Raw genomic sequence first — 22540 nt, 5'->3', positions numbered from 1 at the left:
ACTCATTAAAGATAAGATTTGGAAAAGAAATTTTTTGCCCTAACACAATTACTTTAAGCATTTTAGTGTTTTCTCCCACTCTTTCCTTTTCCATGCACAGGGTGTTTTTTTGCTTTTTAATACTGGGTATTGAACCTAGGGGTGCTTTACCACTGAGCCATATCACCAGCACTTTTAATTTTTTAAATTTTGAGACAGGGTCTAAATTGCTGAGGGCCTTGCTAAGTTGCTGAGGCTGGTCTTGAACTTGTGATCCTCCTGCCTCAGCCTCCCGAATCGCTGGGATTACAGGTGTATACCACCATGCCTGACTGCACAACTGTTTTTTAAAAATAGTTGTAATAAAGCAGTTTGGACCCTGCTTTTTTCTCTTATATTATTACATCATAATTACCTTGCCTGTAATCACTGGGAACATCATTTTATTTTATTTTATTTTTAATATTTATTTTTTAGTTGTAGTTACACACACTACCTTTGCTTTATTTATTTATTTTTATGTGATGCTGAGGATGGAACCCAGGGCCTCACACACGCTAGGCGAGCACTCTACTGCTGAGCAACAATCCCAGCCCGGGAACATCATTTTAAATGACCTTGTAATATTCTGTTGAGTAGAATAATCATTGTTTATCTCCCATGTTTTTGGTCTTGGCCCCTTGAAGGCAAGGGATTTCCTCCTTCCCCAATTACCTGATTGTGGCCCAGTCATCCATGAAGTTGGCTAAACTGAATGTATATTTTCTGCCTGCACCCTGTCTTTGAGGTAATTGTATGCCAGTTGTGTGTGAAATGGGGATTCTGTTTGTCTTAAAGTTTACTCATTCGAGCTTCAGACAGGCCTGTTGGTCTTACTGTCCTTTAGTTTGATGAACAAAGTTGTATTTAGCTCTTGGAATCCCCCCTCTTCCTCTATATGCCACTGTGGACAGTGGGTCCTATTTGCATGTTCTGGGCCCCCATTACCAGATCTGTGGATGCATTCAGGGTGGATGTCCCCCTGGCTGCAAGGTGGGGGGTGTTTGTGTGAGAAAAACAAGATTTCTTTGTCTCTTTTTTTCCCTCCCAATGCACATTTGTTTCCTTCCTCCTGGGTGCCTAAGGTACCCTGTGGGCCTGAATCTCAGACACTAGCTTTCTCGTACTTTCACCTGCTCCCGCCTCTATCTTTCCTCTTCCTGACTTTTCTTGACCTCTTGCTCCCCCTCCACTGGTCCCTCCCTCACTGTGCTGTCACTGCAGCCACTGCCCTGGCTTCCCCTCGCCAGTTTGTGTGACCTTCGCACTGTATTCATGCTTCGGGACTTACCCGCTGTAATGATGTCAGCGACAGAGGTTAGCAGATGGTGGCAGCAGCAATGAGACCTGACATGTTCTAATGACTCCCTCCTTTCCACCCTTGCTGGCCAAGCTGATAGAGGGGCAGGGGTTTTCTTGAGGTATTTAAGGAGGGGGCCAAGGGAAATCGGGGGGCCCCCAGGTGCCGATGAGGCCTGTGACCTTTGCTGCTATAATATCAGTGTTTCACAAGCAGGGCGGTTCAGGAGCCCACTTGCAGCCCATCAAAAATTGATTTAATTGCAATTTTTCCTCCAATTAGGAGCAGTGGAGCCTGACTAATTGGAGTAATAGAGAGTAATAAGGCTCAGATAAAAAGCCTTCCTCGGCTGCCTTTGTATCTCGTGTCAGTGCCTGTCAGAGGTCAGAGAGCTTGCATATTCTATTAGGCAGCCTGGCCTTCATTTGTACAAATTAGTTTACCCAACAGTAATTAAAATGCCAATGCGGGTTGAAGAGAACTGAATACACTTGATGGGCATGTTGGTGAATGATGTGACAGCTCTGGTGGCCTCCCTTGCCAAAGTGTGTCAGCCCAGGCTCAGAGGCTGCTGGGGCCTGGGCCAGCTGGGCGGCTCCAGGCCAGCCACGGGCACAGCCGCTGATCACACCACTTCTGCCACTGTGTCTCCAAGCCAGGCTCTTCTTTCTTCTTCAGGTGAAATCATTTGTTTGTTTGTTGCTTCATTCATTCAATAAGCATTTGAGTTTTCAATATATTAGGCATTAGGCACAATATAATGTTGGGACACAAATAAGACTAACTTGAATTGTAGCCCAGATAAGAGTGATAAGTGGTGATATGAAAGCTTGGGCTCTAGAATCCAGACTGGCCAGAGTCCAATTTCAGTCCTACTGGTCACTACTTGTGTGAGCTAGAGCAATTTACATTACCTCTCTAAGCTTCAGTTTCCTCATCTGTAAAATGAATGTTATGAGGATTAAGTAGAATAATGTTTTTGAAACACTCAGTGCCTGAAAATAGTAGGTGCTCCATAAATTAGTCATCATCAGTATCTTGGGAGATTGATTCCAAGATACTAACCCTCCATCAGTGCCCAAATCTGCAGATGTTTAAGTTCCTTATATAAAATGACATAGTACTTGGATGTGACCCATGTACATCCTCCCATGTACTTTATTTATTTATTTTGGTAGTGGGGTTGAACCCAGGGGCACTTTCTCACTGAGCCTCGTCCCCAGCTCTTTTTATTTTTTGAGACATGTTCTCACTAAGTTGCTTAGGGTCTTGCTAAATTGCTGAGGCTGGTTTTGAGCTTGTGATCCTCCTGCCTCAGCTTCCTGACTTTCTGAGATTACAGGTGAGTACCACTGCACCAGGCTCCCATATACTTTAAATCAGTTTTAGATTATTTCCTAATGTGTTATGTAAATAGTTGTTATATTGTGGGTTTTTTTTTTTTTTTTTTTTTTTTTTTTTTTTGGTGTGAGTGTGTGTATGGTGCTAGGGATTGAACCCAGAGCCTAATGCATGCAAGGCAAGCACTCTACCAACTGAGCTACATCCCCAGCTCACATAGTATTGTTGAGGAAAAGAAAGCCATGCTCTGTAAAGATGCAATCTTTTTTTTTTTTTTTTCTGAATGTTTTTGACCAATGGTTGGTTGAATTCATGGAGGCAGAACCCATAGATATGCAGGGCTGATTGTACTAGTGTTGTTAAAACAACTAGTGTTGCAAAAGCAGTGACAGTCTACTTTCCTTTCAGTCTGTCCATGCCCAACTCATTTTACTTTCCCTCTCACCTTCCTCTTCCTCTTTTAGTGTCTTGTTACCATCTGTTCTTCAACTTATATACAGAATCCCTAATTGTCCTGGTGTCTTTCTTGATGTGAGGACTTCTGTGTCTACTTCTTGGGCTGTGAAAGCATCTGTGATGCCAGGCTCACCTGAGCTTGAGCTAGGGGACAAGTACAGTAGGTTGAAAATCTGGAGAAGATCTGTGACAGGATGAGAAATTGTAGAAAACTGGCTTTAGGTAAGGAATTTCTGGTCCAAAAAGGAATGACTTTTGGACCATCTAGCTAAGAGAGTGCCTGTATTTGCGTGAGCATGTATGGATGTGTGTTGATACTGGTTTTAGATACTGTTAGTATTTCTTTTGAGGTTCTTATGAGGGATTTCTCTCACAACCATGTGTAATAGTCAGGTGTCATTCAGATTTCAGTATTTGGTGATTTGGGGGTATTCCTTCAAGAAGTAGAAGGAGCTGGTGCTGGGGATATAGCTGAATTGGTAGAGTGCTTGACTCCCATGCCCAAGACCCTGGGTTCAATCCCCAGCACCACCCAAAAAAAAAAAAAAAAAGAGAGAGAGAGAGAGCTGGGCCCAGGGTAATGCCTGTGATCCCAGATACACTGGAGACTTAAGCAGAAAGATCACAAATTTGAGGCCAGCCTGGACAACTTGGAGACCCTGTCTCAAAATAAAGTAAAAAGGACTGGGGGATGTAGGTCAGTGGTAGAATCCTTGCCAAGCATTTGCAAGGTCCTGAATTCAATCTCCAGTACCACCAAAAAAATAAAAAGGCAGGGGCTGGGATTGTGGCTCAGCGGTAGAGCGCTCGCCTAGCACATGTGGGGCGCTGGGTTCGATCCTTAGCACCACATAAAAATAAAATAAAGATATTGTGTCCAACTACAACTGAAAAACAAAATATTTTAAAAAATAAAAATAAATAAAAAGGCAGCAGTGGAACCACCTTCTCAGCCCACATGACTGACTTCTTGAGCTATGTTGGCTTTGGGCCCTGGAAGGCCCTTTCTGTGCAATTCCACAGAATTGTGTGAAGTTCCTCCTCTGGGTCATGTACTGCTGAGCACTGAAGTACACATGACAGTTCCTTAGGAGGAGCCATAGAAGGAATGACATGTGTTTTCATTTTGTAGTTCTACAGATTTCTTGAACCGTTGACGAGCTTAGTATCAGGCCCAGCACAGTAAAGGATGTGGAAAGAATAGGTGCTGATGTCAGGTAGATGCCAAGGGTGCAGGAGACCAGACCACGGTGTTACATTGGGCACAAGGGCTGTGGAGCTTAGAGAACTGAGGGTGATGGAGCCATCTGTGAGGAACAAACCCCACCCATAGCCCCTTTCAAAGTACCCTTTCTGGACAGTATGGAGGGTGCCAACCGTGTATGCAGCAGGTCCAATGTATAGCCACAGAATCCTGGCATGTTCCCTGAAGCTGGGCTGTTGCTTCATTTCCCTTTCTCTACAATGGGAATAATGACTTGTATCTCATGGGCTCACTGGGATGTGAAACATCTTTTGGGTTTGCCCAAGTAGTGAATCCCTTCCCTTCTTCTGCCCCACGTGTCTGTTGCAAGCTCTGGGACACTGCATTTGAGCTCACCCTGATTTATCATCTGATTTTGAATCTCGCTGCTCTGTAGCTTTTACCTCATTCTTCCTAATGACTGTAGGAACTGGGGAGTGGGGTGGGGAGTAAGCATGGCCACAAGTAGTGGGAAATAGTTCTAGGTGTGCAGGATTATGTCTATAGGCAATCTGACCCTTAGTGCCCCAGGCAGTCCTGGTTTGGATGTGAGTCCCGGTGTCCCCCAGCAGGATCTGGCTCAAGGTATGCTCAACTGTTGCTCACATAGTTTTTTTTTGTTGTTGTTTGTTTGTTTGTTTGTTTGTTTTTACTGAGTGTTATATTTCATTAAACTCTTAAGTCTTCATAAGTCCCTTGAAAACACTCTTCTTTATCTCCCTTCCTGTTTCACAGTAGCTAGGCAAGAGGAAAGGATAGCTTTTAGAGAGAAACGGTGATAGGTATCATGACCAGACAATTAAGAAAGCCCTTCATAGGATATGAAGGTGAGGGGCTCTTCTCTTAGTGGCAGATGGTTATGGGTAGATATGGGTGAGTACAGGTCAGGAATCCCTGGGAAGGGGTATGGCATCCCCATCCCACCCACACCCTGCCTGCTGAGAGGTCAGATTTGTGGGTGTGGCAAGAATTAAAGTTCTACATCCCCCCCCACCCCCCCCACCCCCGCCCCACTGACTTACCTTGACACTAATTTAGGCCTGTGGCTAACCAGAGGCCTGCTGTAGGCCTCCTTAAGATGTCTGTCTGCATTGGCACCCTCTACCTGGCCCCCACTCCTCAAAATTTAGAGAACCCAATTGCCTGCTCCAATGATTTCCAAGTGGCCATTATGTTTCCAACTTAAGGTAATTGGCTTTACCAATTATTAATGGATTACCCTAAAGAGAAAAGTGTGGTGGGAGGGAGGTGAAGGCCACACCTCCTGATTTTGTAGTTTGGATCTTCAATGTCCAGTGGATGCTTCCTAGCCTGGGAGTTGCTTGGGGCATGGCAGGAGTGGCTGTTTTGGCACTGCAGCTCTACAGTATAGTGGCTGCTGGCAATCCTGTAGGTCAAGAGGAAGCTGGGATGATAGAGCATGTCCCTGGAGGAAGTCTTGACTTGAGGCACAAGGGCCCCAGGGTGTCTCATATGGCTTTGTTATCAACTTGGGACTGACAAGCCACACCACCCTGCAATTTGGATGGTAAATCAGCAGCTTGGCTAATGCCTGCCCTAACATCTCCCTTATCAGCAACAGCAGCCAGCTCCCGTCTAGCCCAAGCCACTGGTTTCTTGAGAGTCCTCCCTGTAGAAATCCATTTCTCACTGACAGGCTTGGGAGTAGAGCACAGGTGCTGGACTGGGCAGATGGGCTCTTGCCTCACATTGCCAACGTGTTATTAGTATATCCAGTCTCTCTTGCCCCATACAAGACATGTAGAGACATGGCCCATCCCTGCCCCAGGGCCCATGAATGACACAATTGCTTTTAATTTTCCTGTTTGGCCTTAGATTTTCAAGCCTAGGTTTCCTGAAGGCAACTCCCCATCCCTTGTGTGTTGCTGCTGCCAAATTCTCAAACAAAGGACTGGTCTGGCTCATAGGTTCAAGTTCTAGTCCTAGCACTATGGATAGCCTGGCTTATTACATTGACCCTTCCCACACACTTCATGTCTCCACTTATAATAAAACTATGCAGATTATACATTGAGTCTTTAGGGGTTTAAGAGACACTTAGAAAAACATGGCCAGCATACTTCTCACCTGCATCTTGGCAGCTTTGGACAGTACCTTTGGAGGACTTTTCCTGACTCCCATACCACTCCCCTGACCACCGGATCCCTCACGTGTCCAGCCTGTGTATTAGCATAAACTTATCTGTAGGATTTACTTACCTTTCCTCTTTGTCCTTTTCTCAGTTTGATATATTTATACCTGCCCTGTGCTTATCCCATATTGCCAGGTTCCCTCAGTTCTTAAACCATTCAGGAATGCTCCAGTCACCCCTGCCTCTAACTAGGGCATCACCTACTAGCCTCCAATTGTGTGTTCCCATGAGGCTTTTTTTTTTTTTTTTGGTGGTGCTGGGAATCGAACCCAGGGTCTTGTGCATGCAAGGCAAGTACTCTACCAACTGAGCTATATCCCCAGCCCCCCACGAGTCCTTTTCTGGGCTGTGGCATTGTGCTCTTGTGTTCATACAACTGCGGCCTGACAGGCTTGCTCCCTTGGGCCCAGAATGAAACATCTAGAGGTCTGTTTTATGGTGGGCAGAGACCGCTCAACCCAGTGTGAGTAGTAGGCTCATCTACGATTTTTTTTTTATACCTTTACTTTATTTTTTCACTTTTATGTGGTGCTGAAAATTGAACCCAGGGCCTCCCACATGCTAGGCAAGCACTCTACAGCTGAGCCACAACCCCAGCCCCTCAGCTATGATTGAACCCAAAGATCCTCTGTCCAGGCAGCCCTGGGAGTCTGCAGCCCTCCCCTTCCAAGCTGTCTTCCCATAATTGCTCTGATCACTCTCAGCTGCTTTTCATTCTGGATTAACTCCACCATCCCCTAGGAAACAAGCCCTGCATTTTCCACTGTGTGGCCATTTTCGACACAAGTTCTGACAAGCCAGATCTAACTCTGTTCTCTTTTTGTTTGGCAGCTCTTTTGTGACAGGGACAGCTTGTTGTGGGCACTTCTCACCCCTAAGAATCTGGGACCTCAACAGGTAAGATTCCTGAGCCCACCATGGCATCCAGTGGGAGGTGGAGCTGGAATAACTGGGGAGGCAAAGGAAAGAGCTAGCAGAGCCAACTCTGCCTCAGTTTGCCAAATGGTCCTGGGGAGGAGGCTAGAGAAGATTCTGGCCTGAAACCTACTGGCAACCTCCATGGTGGTGCCTTCTGATGTGGAATCATTTGGGGTTAGATTGAGGAGAATATTGAAGTAATTTGTAACAAGGAAATAATTTCATATGGAATTTGTGATAACAATTTGGAATTATGATATCCTCTCTTAGGAGTTACTGGCTACATGACTACATTAAATCCCATTTATCCTCAGGTGATTTTTGTAAAAGAAATTGTGGAGGTGGTTTATAGAACCTATAAAAACAATTATACAGAACAATTAAAATACATCTAGGATTCATTCCTTGCTTTGGTAGGCTTGACACTGTCCCATCTGATTATCTAACATTCTGTTATTAAAAAAAAAAAAAAAAAAAAAAAAACCTTTTGTTTTGAAATAATTATATATGCATAGAGTTACAAAGGTAACTTAAATACTCATTAACATCTTACATAATATAGTATAATGTCAAAACTAGGGAATTGGCATGGATGCAATCCACTGTCCTTTATTTCAATTATGAATGTATGTGTAATTCTATGCAGTTTATTACATGTGAAGATTCATGTGCTCACTTCCACAATCAATATACAGAACTATCTGTTCCATTAGCATAAATAACCCTCATCCACCTCTTCACAGTTATACCATTCCCTCTTGTCTGTAACTCCTGGCAACCACTTCTGTGTTCTCCATCTAAGTTTGTCATTTTGAAGATGTTACATAAATGGAATCACACAGTATGTTACCTTTTGTGACTGGTTCTTTAAAAAATTCAGCACCCTACTTTCTGTGAGACTCATGGAAGTACTGCATGTATCAGTAGCTTATTTCCTCTTTTTTTCTGAGTAGTGTTCCATGGTGTGGATGCACCCAAGTTTCTTTCTCCATTAAAGAACATCAATCCTTTGAAGTGCACTTAGGTTGTTTTCAATTTTTTGACTATTGCAGATAAAGCTGTTAAGAACATGGGGGGCTGGGGATGTGGTTCAAGAGGTGGCGCGCTCGCCTGGCATGCGGGCGGCCCGGGTTCGATCCTTAGCACCACATACAAACAAAGATGTTGTGTCCACCGAAAACTAAATAAATAAATTAAAAAAAAAAAAGAACATGGGGCTAGGGATGTGGCTCGAGCGGTAACGTGCTCACCTGGCATGTGCGGGGCTCTGGGTTCGATCCTCAGCACCACATAAAAATAAAATAATAAAGAAGTTGTGTCCACCAAAAACTAAAAAATATTAAAAATTTTTAAAAAACATATGTTTATAGGTTTTTATGTGGATGCACATTTTTTTTAGAGAGAGAGAGAGAGTTTTTTTATTTTTATTTTTTTTTAGCTTTCAGCGGACACAACATCTTTGTTTATATGTGGTGCTGAGGATCCACCTGGGCCGCATGCATGCCAGGCAAGCGCGCTACCGCTTGAGCCACATCCCCAGTCCTAGATGCACGTTTTTTAAAATTTTTTAAATTCTTTTTAGTTACACATGACAGTAGAATGTATTTGCACTTATTATAAATTTATGGAGTATAATTTCCCATTCTTGTGGTTGTACAGGATATGGAGTTACACTGGTCGGGTATTCATATATGAACATAGCAAAGTTATGTCTGATTCATTCTACTGTCTTTCCTATTCTCTTCCCCCACCCCTTCCCTTCATTTCCCCTTTGTCTAATACAATGAACTTCTATTCTTCCCTCCCCTGCCCTTATTGTGTATTAGCATCATCATATCAGAGAGGATATTTGGCCTTGGTTTTTTTGGGGATTGGCTTATTTCACTTAGAATGATGCTCTCCAGTTCCATCCATTTACCTAAAAATGCCATAGTTTCCTTCTTCTTTATGGCTGAGTAAATAGTCCATTGTGTATTTATTCCATAGTTTCTTTATCCACTCATCTGTTGAAGGGCACCTAGGTTGGTTCCAAATCTTAGCTATTGTGAACTGAGTTGTTTAAACATTGATGTGGCCACATCACTAGAGTAGGCTGACTTTAAGTCCTTTGGTTATGTGCTGAGGAGTGGGATAACTGGATCAAATGGTGGTTCTATTCCAAGTTTTCTAAGAAATCTCCATATTGCTTTCCAAAGTGGTTACACTGATTTGCAGTCCCATCAGCAGAGTATGAGTGTACCTTTTCCCCCACATCCTCACCAACAGTTATTGTTACTTGTATTCTTGATAATTGCCATTCTTTTTCTTTTAATATTTATTTTTTAGTTTTAGGTGGACACAGCATCCTTATTTATTTATTTTTACATGGTGCTGAGAATTGAACACAGTGCCTCACGCATGCCTTGTGACTGTGCTACCACTTGAGCCACATCCCCAGCCCAGATAATTGCCATTCTTATTGGAATGAGACGAAATCTCAGTACATTAATTTGAATTTCTCTAATTGCTAGAAATGTTGAACATTTTTTCATATATTTGTTGACCAGTAGTATTTCTTGTTCTGTGAAGTGTCTGTGCGGTTCCTTTGCCCATTTATTGATTGGGTTATTTATGGGTGTTTTTCTTTTTTTTTTTTTTTTGATGTTAAGTTTTTTGAGTTCTTTGTATATCCTGGAGACTAATGCTCTGAGGTGCAGATGGCAAATATTTTCTCCCATTCTCTAGGCTTTCTCTTCATGTTCTTGATTGTTTGCTGTGAAGAACCTTTTTAGTTTGATACCATCCCATTTACTGATTCTTAATTTTACATCTTACACTTTAGGAGTCTTATTGAGGAATTCCATTCCTAAGCCGACATGATGTGATTTGCACCTACTTTTTCTTCTCATAGGTGCAGGGTCTCTGGTCTAATGCCTAGGTCCTTGAGCCACTTCGAGTTTAATTTTGTGCAGGGTAATAGAAAGGGGTTTAATTTCATTTTGCTACGTATGGATTTCCAGTTTTGTGGGTGCATATTTTCATTTCTCTGGGATAAATGTGCTAGGTTGTTTGATAAGTGTATGTTTAGTTTTTTTCTGTCCAACTTTTTCAGAGTATCAATATCATTTTACATTTCTACCAGCAATGTATGAGAGATTTTTTACATTTTTACCAGCATTTGATATTGTCATTTTTTTTTATTTTAGCTGTTGTGTAATAGGTATCTTATCCTGGTTTTTATTTGGGGAGGGTACTGGGAATTGAACTCAGGGGAACTCAACCATTGAGCCACATCCCCAGTCCTATTTTGTATTTTATTTAGAGACAGAGCCTCATTTTGCTGAGGCTGGCTTTGAACTCATGACCCTCCTGCCTCAGCCTCCAAGCCACTGGGATCATAAGTGTGCACTAGCACACCTGGCTCATCTTGGTTTTAACTGCAGTTTTGCTAGTAGCTGATGATATTGAACATATTTCCATGTTTATTTGCTATTTGCATGTTCTGCTTATTAGCAAAATATCTGACCATGTCTTGGCCCATTGTGTTGTTTGCTTTTTTTACTGATGACTTTTGCACATTCTTTATATATTCTAGACATTAGTTCTATATATTCTAGACATTAGTTCTTTGCAAATTAGTGGTTTGCAAATATCTTCTCCTAATCTATAGCTTAATGTGTAGTTTAATGTATTTCTGCAGAACAGGTTTTAAATTTTGATCCAGTCCAAATTATTGACTTTTTTTCCTTATTGATTATACCTTTAAGTCTAAAGACTTTTTAGTTAGCCCTGGGTTTGTTTTTTTCCCCCACAATTTTTATTGGTACATTATAGTTGTACATAATGCTGGGATTTGTTGCTACACATTCTTACATGCACACAGTGTAACAATAATTTGGCCAATATCATTCCCAGTATTTCCCTTTTCCCTTCCCTCCTCTCTCCTCCTGGTCCCTTTCCTGTACTCTACTGATCTTCTTTCAGTTTTCATGAGATTTCATGAAATCTCCTTTTCCTTTTTCCTCTCTAGCTTCCACATATGAGAGAAAACACATGACCCTATTTATTTCACTTAACCAAATATTCTCAAGTTCCATCCATTTTCCTTTAAATGAGATAATTTCATTTTCTTTTCTTTTCTTTTTTTTTTTAAAAGAGAGAGAGAGAGAGAGAGAGAGAGAGAGAGAGAGAGAGAATTTAATATTTATTTTTTAGTTTTTTTTCGGCGGACACAACATCTTTCTTTGTATGTGGTGCTGAGGATCGAACCCGGGCTGCACGCATGCCAGGCGAGCATGCTACCGCTTGAGCCACATCCCCAGCCCAATTTCATTTTCTTTATCCATTCATTTTCTTTATCCATTCATTTGTTGATGGACACCGAGGCTGGCTCTGTAGCTTTAGCCCTGAATTTTAAATGCCAAAATTTACAGTAGCAGTGAAGGTGTGTTTCTTGCCAGTCTCCTCCTCTGGTTGATCTAGTTTTATCTTCTCCTTTTCTCTCCACTTCCCTAGGGAAGTGTTCATAAGGTCTTCTTTCTGAAAAGTCCATTCTGTTATTAACCTTTCCAAAAGTTTTTTTGTAATATAAAATGTTTTAATTAAAAATGGTTTTTCCTATAACATCCTCTTCTAGTAGTCATCCAAGAACAGGGATGGAAAACTGAGTACATCCCCAAACAGAACACTGCATCTCCAGGTTGCCCTGGGTGTTAGGACGCTTACCCCTCATTAGGGCCATTTGCTTCCTAGAGCTGTGATCCTGGACAAGCAGCAGCTGAACCTCTCCCTTGTAGGATAGGCTGTGGATGTCTGAATTGGTTCTGCTCTTCCAGGGTCCTCTTTTTCAGAAGAAAAAAAATCTAGGTTCTTCAGGTTTTCCTTATGGACACAGTAGAACAATTAGCCATAGTGTTATAAGTAACAAAGACCTAATTTAAAATGGCTCAAGCAATAATGGAATTATTATGATCTTAGATGACAAGGAGCAGAAGTTGGGTGGTTGGGTGGTTCCAGGGTTGATGAGTTCAGTAGTTGGAGGCCACAAAGGACAATATTCACTCAGCTTTCTACTATGCTGCCCTGGTCACAGTGGCTTTTTCCCCTCCTTTCAGATTTATTTAGAGCAGCTGCACTAACTCATAAGGCAACAAAGGGAAAGAAGACACATCCCTGCCTGGACCCCTTTTTACGATGAAGAAGCTTTTGCTAGGACCCCCTGAGCAGACTCCTCCTCACATCTAGTAGCCAAAATTGTGTTCCAGTGCTCACTATAAACCACACCCTGGCAAGGGGAAGAGCCAGCTTCCCTTGCACACTGGCAGCACAAGGGAGGAGGGCAGGTGTGGCTCAGAGTCACTGTGTGGTGAACAAGAACAAGTCTGAGGAATAGCTGGAATAGTGTGGGGATCACACTGGCTCTAGGACTGCTTTTATCCCTCTGAGTACTGAGCAGACCAGATGTGGTTGGTGAGTGCAGGTGCTATCACCTCCCTCATTTTAGATCTACTTTTGTTTGTGTAGCCAATGGTCATGTTGTACCATTACCAGCCTAGCTAAAACTTGGGTCTCAGACCTCTGAGATGTTGGCATCCTGCAGCCTGTGAAACTTGTTCCCATGAGTTTACTCCTGAGCTCTTGCCACTCGTGGTCCTTTTTGCTTCTAAAAGGAGCTGAGCTAGGAGCCCTCCCTAGTGGGAAGAAGCATGCCAGGACCAGGTCATGGGCCTGGAAGCTGCGAGGAGTTCTGCAGGGAGCTTTGCTGTGTGGCCAGAGCTGTTTTCCAGAACTACTCCACTAGGTCTGTGATCTTGAGCTGCTCTGGGCTTCAGTTTCCACAGTGGGAACTTTAAAAATGGGAAATAATTACCCCTACCTAACAGAATGAATATGAACAAAGTTATTGTAAAAAAGTGCCCCACCTCAGGGACACTCAATCAGTGCAAGCTCTGTCCTCCTTCCTGCCTCCTCCCCACCCACAGCTGTTTCCACACCAGTAACCTGGAGTTTGTGGAGGCCTAGCTTTTTAATCCCCAAAATACCTGTGCCATTGTGACCAGTGGAAGAGAAAAGGAAACTACTGACTTTGTGGCACAAAAAAAAGCTCTTTCCAGGAAGGCTGTGGGTCACAGATGAGCACTTCTGTCAAAAGCCAGCTTCATTTAGTCATGTCACTGAGTTTTTAGGCTTAGCATCATCACTTGCCTGTGTGTAGGATGGCATACAACTGGGCAGTGTGAGCTGGGTGTACCACCATGGCCCAGCATCATCTTGAAGACTAGCTTGTCTTTGAGCTGCCTGGTTACCTTGAAGGGGACTTATGGTCAGGATGGAGTTCTAAAGCACCAACTCTTCGAATGTCATTCTCCTTAGACCTCACCAGCCACAAACACTGGATCATTACTGCCTCCAGAATGAACCCAAATGAAAATGGGCACAAGACAGCTGCAGCCTTGATTCTTACTAGAGTCAGATAAGATTCAGCCACTCTGTCCCGTGGCTGGCCTGTAGGTCCTGCATGTGGCAGGACTCCCCTGGGCATCACTTGGCACTGCCTTCTCTCCAGTCCCCAAGACTCTCCTCCTCACCTCTGGGAGGAACTGGGACTTGTTTTCTTTCCTATGCTCAGTGGGGGTTGAGGGAGTGAGGAGAGATGCCCTGGTGCAGGTGCCTGCTTTCCGTGGGAGGAAATGGATGGACAGGATGACTCTCCAGAGCTGTCTTTCCCAGAGAAGCCCAAGCAGATAATAAAGCCATGTAGAAAATAGGATTAAGGTAATGACCAGGCAGGACCCAGTTTGATCTTTCAATAACACCAAAGCCTGACTGACAGGCGACCTGCAAGGTGGAGCAGCATTGCCGGCAGGACTCGGGTGGTGGTGTGCTGCTCTGGCTGGATTTTTTGCTTTTAACCTGTCACCACTGAAACCTGAGTAGCTCCTGGATTTTCTTTCATGTGTGTGCTGTGACTTGAGTGGAGGGGGCATCCTGCAGGGGCAGTTGTACTCTGAGCATCTAGGCTGCCCTCAGGATGGTGGGGGCTGGGACACCTTTTAAGGGACAGGCATCCTGTATTCCCATCTGTGGAACCATAGCTCACACCTGTGCATCTCTCAGGTACCCATCCTCGGGCAGCCTACACACTGAGTGACTGGAGACTCCTTTCAGTGTCTTCCTAGCTCCCCTGGCCCTTCATTCCATCAAAACCTCTAGGGACTATTTTCCACATGGACTAAGCAGGGTGGGGTGGAGGAGCACACCAGTCATTATGTAGGTGGCAAGAGGCCTGGCTGTCCCTCTTTCCCTTTCTAGAGCTGAGCTCTATGGAGTAGGGCCTGAGGACAGGGAATTTCTAACCTGTCTAGATAAGAAAAATGAAGTCCTTTACCCAACCTTGAGATGCTGCTGGAGGTTCCTGTTTCTGATGGTCAATGGTCTTCAAGACTAGTTTTCAACCCTCAATTGCCAGTAACTCCTACACCTCCATCTTGGTAGACTCTGGTGATAGCCAACCACTGAAATAGCTCCAGCTTGGCCCTGTGGTCCTGTCAGACCTCAAGAAACTATGCCAAAGTTCCTTGAGGCCTGGTGATCTCTGTCTGCATTTCACCAGGGCCCTTGAGTAGGCCCTAGGGAAGGTGTTAGGTGTTGATTGTGTGGGTACACCTGTCAGTGGCTGGAAGGTCTGTGTGGGTCTGATGAGCCAGGCATCCCTTACCCCCTGTTGACTTGCTTTTGCTGTGGGTTTACGTTTTTTGTCAAGGGGCATTTGAACTGGATCTAGCATTGGTGCTGACAGCAGGGCATACATACCTCCTTGCCCCAGTAGCTGTGGGCAGGTAAGCTTCAAGATGAAGAGGCTTGGGCTGGGATTATGGATCAGTGGTAGAGGGCTCCCCTAGCATGGGCGGGACCCTGGTTCAATCCTCAGCACCACATTAAAAAAAAAAAATAAAAGGCATTGTGTTGTGTCCATCTACACTTAAAAAATAAATATTAAAAAAAAAAAAAAGATGAAGAGGCTTGTGATCCCAGATCTGAAGGGTATCACAGTGGGGCCAGCTACAGCCCTAAGTCATTCTGAGGACTATGAAGTAGGGCAAGGGGGTTTTGGTACTTGGCTACTTCAGAGCATTGAGTCCTCATCTGGATACCATTGCCCTATATGTAGCATACTCTTGCACATCCCCTGTGTCTTGCTTCCCTTTGGGCCAGGGCCATCCTGTTTCCCATTATGCTTTCGTTTCCATCTCAAAGCCCCTAAATCTCTTCCTTCTCAATAAGGGTAGGGGCAGAATAGGCTTTCCACCCATTCTAACTGGTACCCTTTATTTCCCCGCTGAGCCTTTGCTCAAGCTGACTCCATGAACACTCCACATAAGGAAACCTGCTCAGATGTCAGTTTGAACAGTGCCCCATCATGAAGCCCTGTTTGAGCTGACCTATACCTGGAATTTGTGCCCTTTTCTGTTCAACTTGTTAGCACACTCATAAGGCCATCAGGTTGTTCACAGGTATAGCCTGACCTATCTGAGCTGGGAACCCATCTTGATCTTCTTGCACGGGCACAGGACACTAATATGGGGCATCTGATGGCATTTGGAATGGCAAGGGGCACCTTGTTAAAGGCAGCAATGGGCAGGCTGGCTGCTCTTGAGGGTACCGTCTATGCATATACCACCCAGGTGTGACTTTGTCTTTGCCCCTGGCCCTATGCCCCTCCCTGTGCAGGGACCTGGCCTTCAGTCAGGCTGATTACTGGAATTGCCCTTCTTTTAAGTACCTGCCTTCTCCTTTGAAAGTATTACTGACAGCTTTTTTCATTCTCTTTTTTTCTTTACCTCTTTAAGGAACCCTGTAATTTCTTTTTCTCTCCCCCCTTTCCTTTTTCTTTCTTGTCTCCTCTATCTCCCTAAACTCTTTGAAATTGGCTCTCTGCCTGCTGACACCAAACTGATACTTTGCGTTTCACTTCTCCTTATCCCTTTATGGCAACAGATGTTGAAATTTTGTATCCTTTTATCTACCCGGCTGTCCCTTCCTGTAATTACGATCCCCTTGTTAGCAGTACAAAGTGGGCTGCCCAGCTGCCTGGCCTTTGAGCCATTGTGTCTGAACATGTGTGTGTGGTGGGTACTGGGGTGTGTGCACACATACATACATGCATGTGAGAAGCTATGTGCTTGGAAGGGCCCCTTCTCTCTCACCTGAAGGGACTGGGGCCAATGAAATTTCCCCAGTTTCCACTCCTCCACTGTAATGTTTGGGATGTTTCTTTGATTCTGTCACTTACCCCACTGGAGGACTAGCCTTGGGGTACCTGGGATGTGGACAGTCCTGCAAAGCATAGGTGAGACTTGCAGGTGGCCCTGGGTGTGTGTGTCTGTTGGGGCAAAGTTCTTGGGCAGCTGAACAGAGGACATTGAGGGCATTGAGACAGGGTAGGCACATTCCCCAGGGGAAGTACCATGGCTAGAGCATGCACTCCAGAGAGTACAGACTTGACTTGGCTGTTTACTAGGCGTGCAACCTCTAAGCCTTAGTTTACTCATCAATAAAATGGGTTAAGCCACCTTATATGTCTGTTTAAAGGGTCACATGAGCTGGTCTGTGTGAGGCACTCCATAATACAGGACACACATAAGAATTCACCTGAGCTGTTGTATGGTAGCTACTCTGCTCCTAGGTAACCTGGACAGCTATTAGACCCTCAGGCCATTTGTCCTCTGGAGAACGAGATGTAAGAAGGTAAACTGTCACCCTCCATCCTCTCTCACCAAAATCTATTGCTGCATTTAAGGGTAGCACATGCCAAAGAGATGTCCTTATATGCAAACAGAAGTGGGAATGAGTACCAGAGGGAGTGCCATCAGGAACACAGTATGCTAAACGTGGCTGGAAAATGGTATTCCATGTGGACTGGGAGATGGAGCCAGCACTGATTGGGAATGCTCTGGCATAGGAGGTCTGTGGCAGGTGCATGTCTGGGGTAGGCATGTACAGGCTGGGATAAGAGTGAAACAGAGCATTGGATTCTAACGTGGCACTCAGGGTCTCTCCCAGATGGATCATCCAGGTGTTCAGGGATAATACCTACCTGTAGTTAGCTGTCCCCACAAAGATAGTGATGGATGTCAGTGTTTTAAATTTCCCTCCTCCCTGACTGTTAACAGTTCCTCTCTCCTACCTTCATGTGCAACAAGACCACTAGGGCAGGGTGAGTTAGGCCAGGAGGACTTAGTTTCTTTTAAGAAACCACTCAAGGTTGTGACCATATTCTGCTTTTCCCTGCCCTGGTACTGGGGGGCTCCCGGGAGAAGCGACACACAGCCCAGGCCAGGGCAATGGGTCTCCTTCAGGCTACCCCTCTCCAGCCTGTCTCATTCATCAGGCTCATGCAGGCAGGCGGCCCCATCTGTCTTTATCTTTCCCTGGGTTGAGAGAGAATTGCTGGAATAAGGCTCAGGGAGGCTGGGGTGTGGAGGCCCCCCAGCCCTCGGTGGCTCCTGGAGGTTCAGGCTTTGTCCACAGTTGGAAGGGAATGGACTTTTTGTCTGGCCCTCTATAGTGACAGACTGGGCCCCTGCTCCTGTCTTGGCCCAGGACTCTGAGGGGGAGCCCTGTTCCCACACAAGTGTGTGACAGCCAAGGCTCTGCACCCCCCAGCCCCCCACAGTGAGAGGCTGAGAAGCATTCTTAACATTCTTTACAGAGAAAAGGGGTGAAATGTCTGAATTTGGGGGTCACCACGTTATACAAATTGCAATCTAATCGTTTTTACAAGAACACACTTGTAGTAAGAAAAGGAGCCCAGGAGGAGGGGTGAGGAGACAGACAGCTTGTTTTGTCCCCCTCCCCTCAAAGTTTGGGGCTATTGTCAGGCCAGTCTCTCTCTCCACCAAAGCAGTTGAGCTAGAGTTTTCTAGTTAAATTGGGCTTGGGGTGGGGGCCACAAAGGGCCCATGGTGCCATTTCTGTTTGTTTTCCCAAATCAAAGCCCCAGCAGGGCTCCAATGGTACTGCTGGGCTGCTATTTGAAGAGACCGGGCCATTTCCCAGAGCCTGGTGTGTCAGTTTATGCTCTGAACTTAACCTCACAGGCACTGCACAACAGAGCCTTGAGGGTCTCGAGTCCAGAGGCAAAAGAAATTGTATCTTTTTATTGGCCCATTTAAAGTGTGTGTGGCCATTTCAGAGAATCAAGAGAACACAGCAGAAAGCAACTCCTCAGCGCCTGGCCAGACTAGGCCAGGCTAACAGATGAGGGGTTCAAGGGACTTGTCCCAGCCCCTAGGGACTGGTACTTACTGGGCTCTTGATTCTCCCCCAAAGGATTGGGAGCCCCTGGCCTATTCTGTATTTATTAGTGGCAGCTCTGATGCGGAGGCAGGGCCCAGGTTGGCAGCCCAGTCAGGATGTTCCCCTTTGTACTGCTGACCCTGCCTAGCCCTGTAGGTGCCTGGCTCTCCTCCCCTCTGAACCCCAGGACTAGGGTGGGCAGGCAGCGCCGTGCTGGGCTCCACTCTGCTCATTCTCCGCCTTTCATCTTCTATTTCAAACAGACAAACGTGAAATTACTTCTACAGATTAAAGGGGAGAGCGCCTGTCATTCCTTATGGCCTCACTAATGGAGGGGGCAGGGCCCCCAAATCTGGAAGTAGAGAGAATTGTGGAGTATACAGCCTTCACCTGGTGTGCACAATGTATGTGTGTGCCTGCGAGAAGGAAAGAGCAAAACCCCTACTCCCCACCCACAATAGATTGCCCTGCCTAGTGTGATATGGCTGGTGTCCCAACTGGGAAGGCAGAGCTTCTCCGGGAGCAAGGTCAGTGACCTCTAGGGGATTGGGCAACCCTTCTATCTGCTCCCTTTCAGAGCCCCCAATAGACAGGCCTGTTTTCTCCCCAGCCTAGCATAGGGCCACTAAGAAGAACTTCCTTCTGGAGGAGGCTGGGCCAGCGGAGGTACTTGGGGCCTAAACCTACACTGGACAGCAGCAGTGCTCCTTGCTGGGGGTTCACAGGGAAAGGCTGGGTGGTAGAATGGAATGGAACCCCCCCCCCCCAGCTTCCTTCAATGCCTTCAGCCTTTAGAGAAGACGGAGGCTCATTTGGGGAGTGGGAGGGTTGAGAGTGAGCAGCCTAAGTAAGGAGGGAGGCCTGGGGCAGAATCTGTCTTTGGACATATGGCTGGCAGCCTTGCCTTATCTGCCTCAAGCTCTTTGCTGAACACTGCCCGGGGGCCATGAAGTCATCCCTACACCAGGCCTGGGCCTTTTACCTGAGTGCCCCTGTGGAGAGTCCATGACCTTGTTTTTCCTCTCATGCCAGGAAGGAGGGTCCAACATCTCATAGGTAAAGGAAGTGGAGGCATTGGGCCCAGAGGGTGCCGCCTTCTTCATTCCCCCAACATTCTGCAGAAACTCAATACTTCTACCCATCCCCTAGCCACAGGGATTAGCGGGTGCACTTGATGTTGAAGGGTAGTTGCTAGGGCCAGGAGGCCCCCCTACATGGTTGCTAGGGGTCTGGCATGGGGCGAGGGGTCTGCCCACTGCCGCGGTCACGGAGGGAATTACACAGTCACAAAGAAATTGTTCTTCTCAGTAATCTGCTCCTGGCCACCGGGTGGGGTGAGGGTGGGGGAGCAGGCTGGAGCCCAGCAGGCTGGGGGCTGTGATCACAGAGGCGTGCTAGCCCCAGGCTGGGGGCCAGAGGGCCAGGAACACCAGGGACCAGCATGCTAAGCTGCTTTCTCAGCGATTTCTCTCCTCGGACACAAAGGTGTTTACTTGTTTTAACATCTCCTGGGACTCCCCTTCTCCCTTTGTGTGGTCTTTATCCCCAACGAGGTTTGAGCCCCAGATTACAGGCAGGAATTAAGGCATTGGTCTCAGGCAGCTCAGAACTGCATGACCTGCAGGATCAAGGAGTATAAAGTAACCAAGTGTGTGCACGTGAGGGGGGCCAACCCCTTCGGCAAGGCCATTCACTGCCCTGAGAAGGAGCGGCCGGGTGGTGGGTGGGCAGTGCAGGTGTGGCTGCAGAGCTGCTGTGTCCATCCCATTGAGGCTTCAGCTGGGGGCTGGGATGCTGGGGGAGGGGTGGGCACTGGTGCTGTTGGGAGTTTCCTAGCTGAGGAGGGTGGGCCGTACATCCCTGGGGCCTGATGCCAGCTGCAGGAGGAAAGAATGTGCACAGCCAAGGTGGGGCAGCCTCTTACCCTCTGCCCTTCCTCTCCCCAGTGGGCAGCTGATGACACACCTGGGCAGTGACTTTCCACCAGGGGCTGGGGTGCTAGATGTCATGTATGAGTCCCCTTCTACACTGCTGTCCTGTGGCTACGACACCTATGTTCGTTACTGGGACCTCCGCACTAGTGTCCGGTGAGTGTGCTAGCATGGGAGGGAGGATATGTTATCCCAGTCCTCCCTCCAGTCCTGGGTCAGCCCACGGGACAAGAACAGAGAATCCATGTCAGGAGCTGGGAAGGAAGGGGCCAGTAAGGTCACATCAAGCTTAGACACTCTACTCTGGTCCCTGTGGCCTGGGAAACTGTGGCCAACAAGCCCTGATAAGGACAGGCATTTCTCAGAGCCTCCCCAGCTATCAGGTATGGTACTGTCCCTCAGTATTCTGCCCCAGCCTTTAAGTAAGGCCTTTATTCGCCCCATCACAGGTTCTATGACATGTATTCATACCATGTGAAAACACAAACGAGGGTGTTTGCTCTGGTTAGGGCTTGGAGAGTGTCCTTTAAAGAGGATGCCTTCTCCTACTTAAGTTTGGTCAGTTAAGAATCTCTCCTCCAGTCCAGTGTGGCTCTGTAACCCCTGCCCCACAGCTCTTCTAGGAACCTGAGGAAGATAGGTCGGGCACTGAACCTCCCCAATCTCCTCTTCCTGAACAGAAAATGTGTCATGGAGTGGGAAGAACCCCACGACAGCACCCTGTACTGCTTGCAAACAGATGGCAACCACTTGCTGGCCACAGGGTCCTCCTACTATGGCGTTGTGCGGCTATGGGACCGGCGTCAGAGGGCCTGCCTGCACGTAAGTATCCTGCCCACCTCATGCCTCTGGGATGCAGTACTCATTATGGGCCACATCTGGGAGTGGGTGATAGGGCCAAGGACATGCCTAGGGAGGGCTGGAGGAAGCCTACAATGGCACATGTCCCTGTTTCATCAGGCTTGAAACTCTAGATTGGGGAAATCCCCATTTCCCACTTGGAAAGTTCTTACCTCTTCATGTGACCTCCCTTCTAGGCCTTCCCGCTGACATCTACCCCACTCAGCAGTCCCGTATACTGCCTACGGTTCACCACCAAGCATCTCTATGCTGCACTGTCCTACAACCTCCACGTCCTGGACTTTCAAAACCCATGACAGGCCACCCTGCCTGCCGGCCAGGGGAGTCAGCTACTCAGGGACCTCTTTTGCTTGGAGGGTGCAGTGATACCTCCTCCCACCACCCCTACTGTGCTCCTAGACTTGTTGCCACAGTGTTCAGGTATCTGAAGCTAGAGGCCAGGCTCCTGGGGTACCAGGGCTCACCTAAGGATACAGCCCCTCCCAGAACCAGTGGAGGCACAGGACCTGCTGCTCTGGGAGAATGCAACTGAACCCGTGGCCTTGCACCCATCTTACCAGACTAGCCTGGAAAGGCCAATCTTGCCACCATGTCTTCATAGGGCCATGGCAGCCACAGAGTGAGGTGAGGCACTCTAGCCTTCGCAGCTGGCCCCTTTCTGCCCTTCCCTGGAAGGAGAGGTGAGGTTGCCAGTGCTCCTGCTGGCACCAACCAATCCTCAGACTCCACCTTTACCAACCTCTTAGGGCTGTGAGCTCATTCCTGGGACAATGTGACCTAGTTTTGCTTTGAAGCCAAGAAAGGACAAAGGGAACCTAGCAGTTTTGAGTGAGTTCTGAGCTAGCCCTACCTCAGGCCAGCTGTGGAGATATGCTATTCTTTTCATTTTTGTAAAAATAAAGCTTGATTGTTCACAGACCTTGTTCTTCACTGATGAGGCTGTTCTAAGAGGTCGAGACCAGCTTGGTGGCGCTTCATTCTTTATGCCAAAGAACAAAGGTGTCTTCTTCCTAAAGAACTCCCACCGACCACCTGCCCGTCTA

General features: G+C 46.6%; 1 protein-coding gene and 1 non-coding gene across 4 annotated transcripts in view; one reads left to right on the top strand and one right to left on the bottom strand.

Annotated features, from left to right (window-relative positions):
- The window catches only part of Fbxw4 (F-box and WD repeat domain containing 4), an 88378-nt gene extending 65963 nt beyond the window's left edge, over positions 1–22415 (top strand). For 2 of the 3 annotated variants that reach the window (XM_076834302.1, XM_076834304.1), the window contains exons 6-9: positions 7342–7407; positions 20652–20792; positions 21317–21458; positions 21674–22415. In XM_076834302.1, coding sequence (XP_076690417.1) covers positions 7342–7407; positions 20652–20792; positions 21317–21458; positions 21674–21793 — 469 coding nt within the window. In that variant the 3' untranslated portion in view covers positions 21794–22415. Of the gene's footprint in view, positions 1–7341; positions 7408–20651; positions 20793–21316; positions 21459–21673 lie in introns of those variants that run through there. The other variant, XM_076834303.1, reaches the window with a different exon arrangement.
- Trnaa-ugc (transfer RNA alanine (anticodon UGC)) lies at positions 6759–6831 on the bottom strand. The gene has a single exon. It is a non-coding gene; the product is annotated as a tRNA-Ala (tRNA).
- Positions 22416–22540: the final 125 nt, after the last annotated feature.

Source organism: Callospermophilus lateralis, chromosome 15, assembly GCF_048772815.1.
Source record: "Callospermophilus lateralis isolate mCalLat2 chromosome 15, mCalLat2.hap1, whole genome shotgun sequence".
Classification (NCBI taxonomy): Eukaryota; Metazoa; Chordata; class Mammalia; order Rodentia; family Sciuridae; genus Callospermophilus; species Callospermophilus lateralis.
Note: the sequence above shows the minus strand (reverse complement) of the source record. Positions and strands in the feature narration are given on the sequence as shown.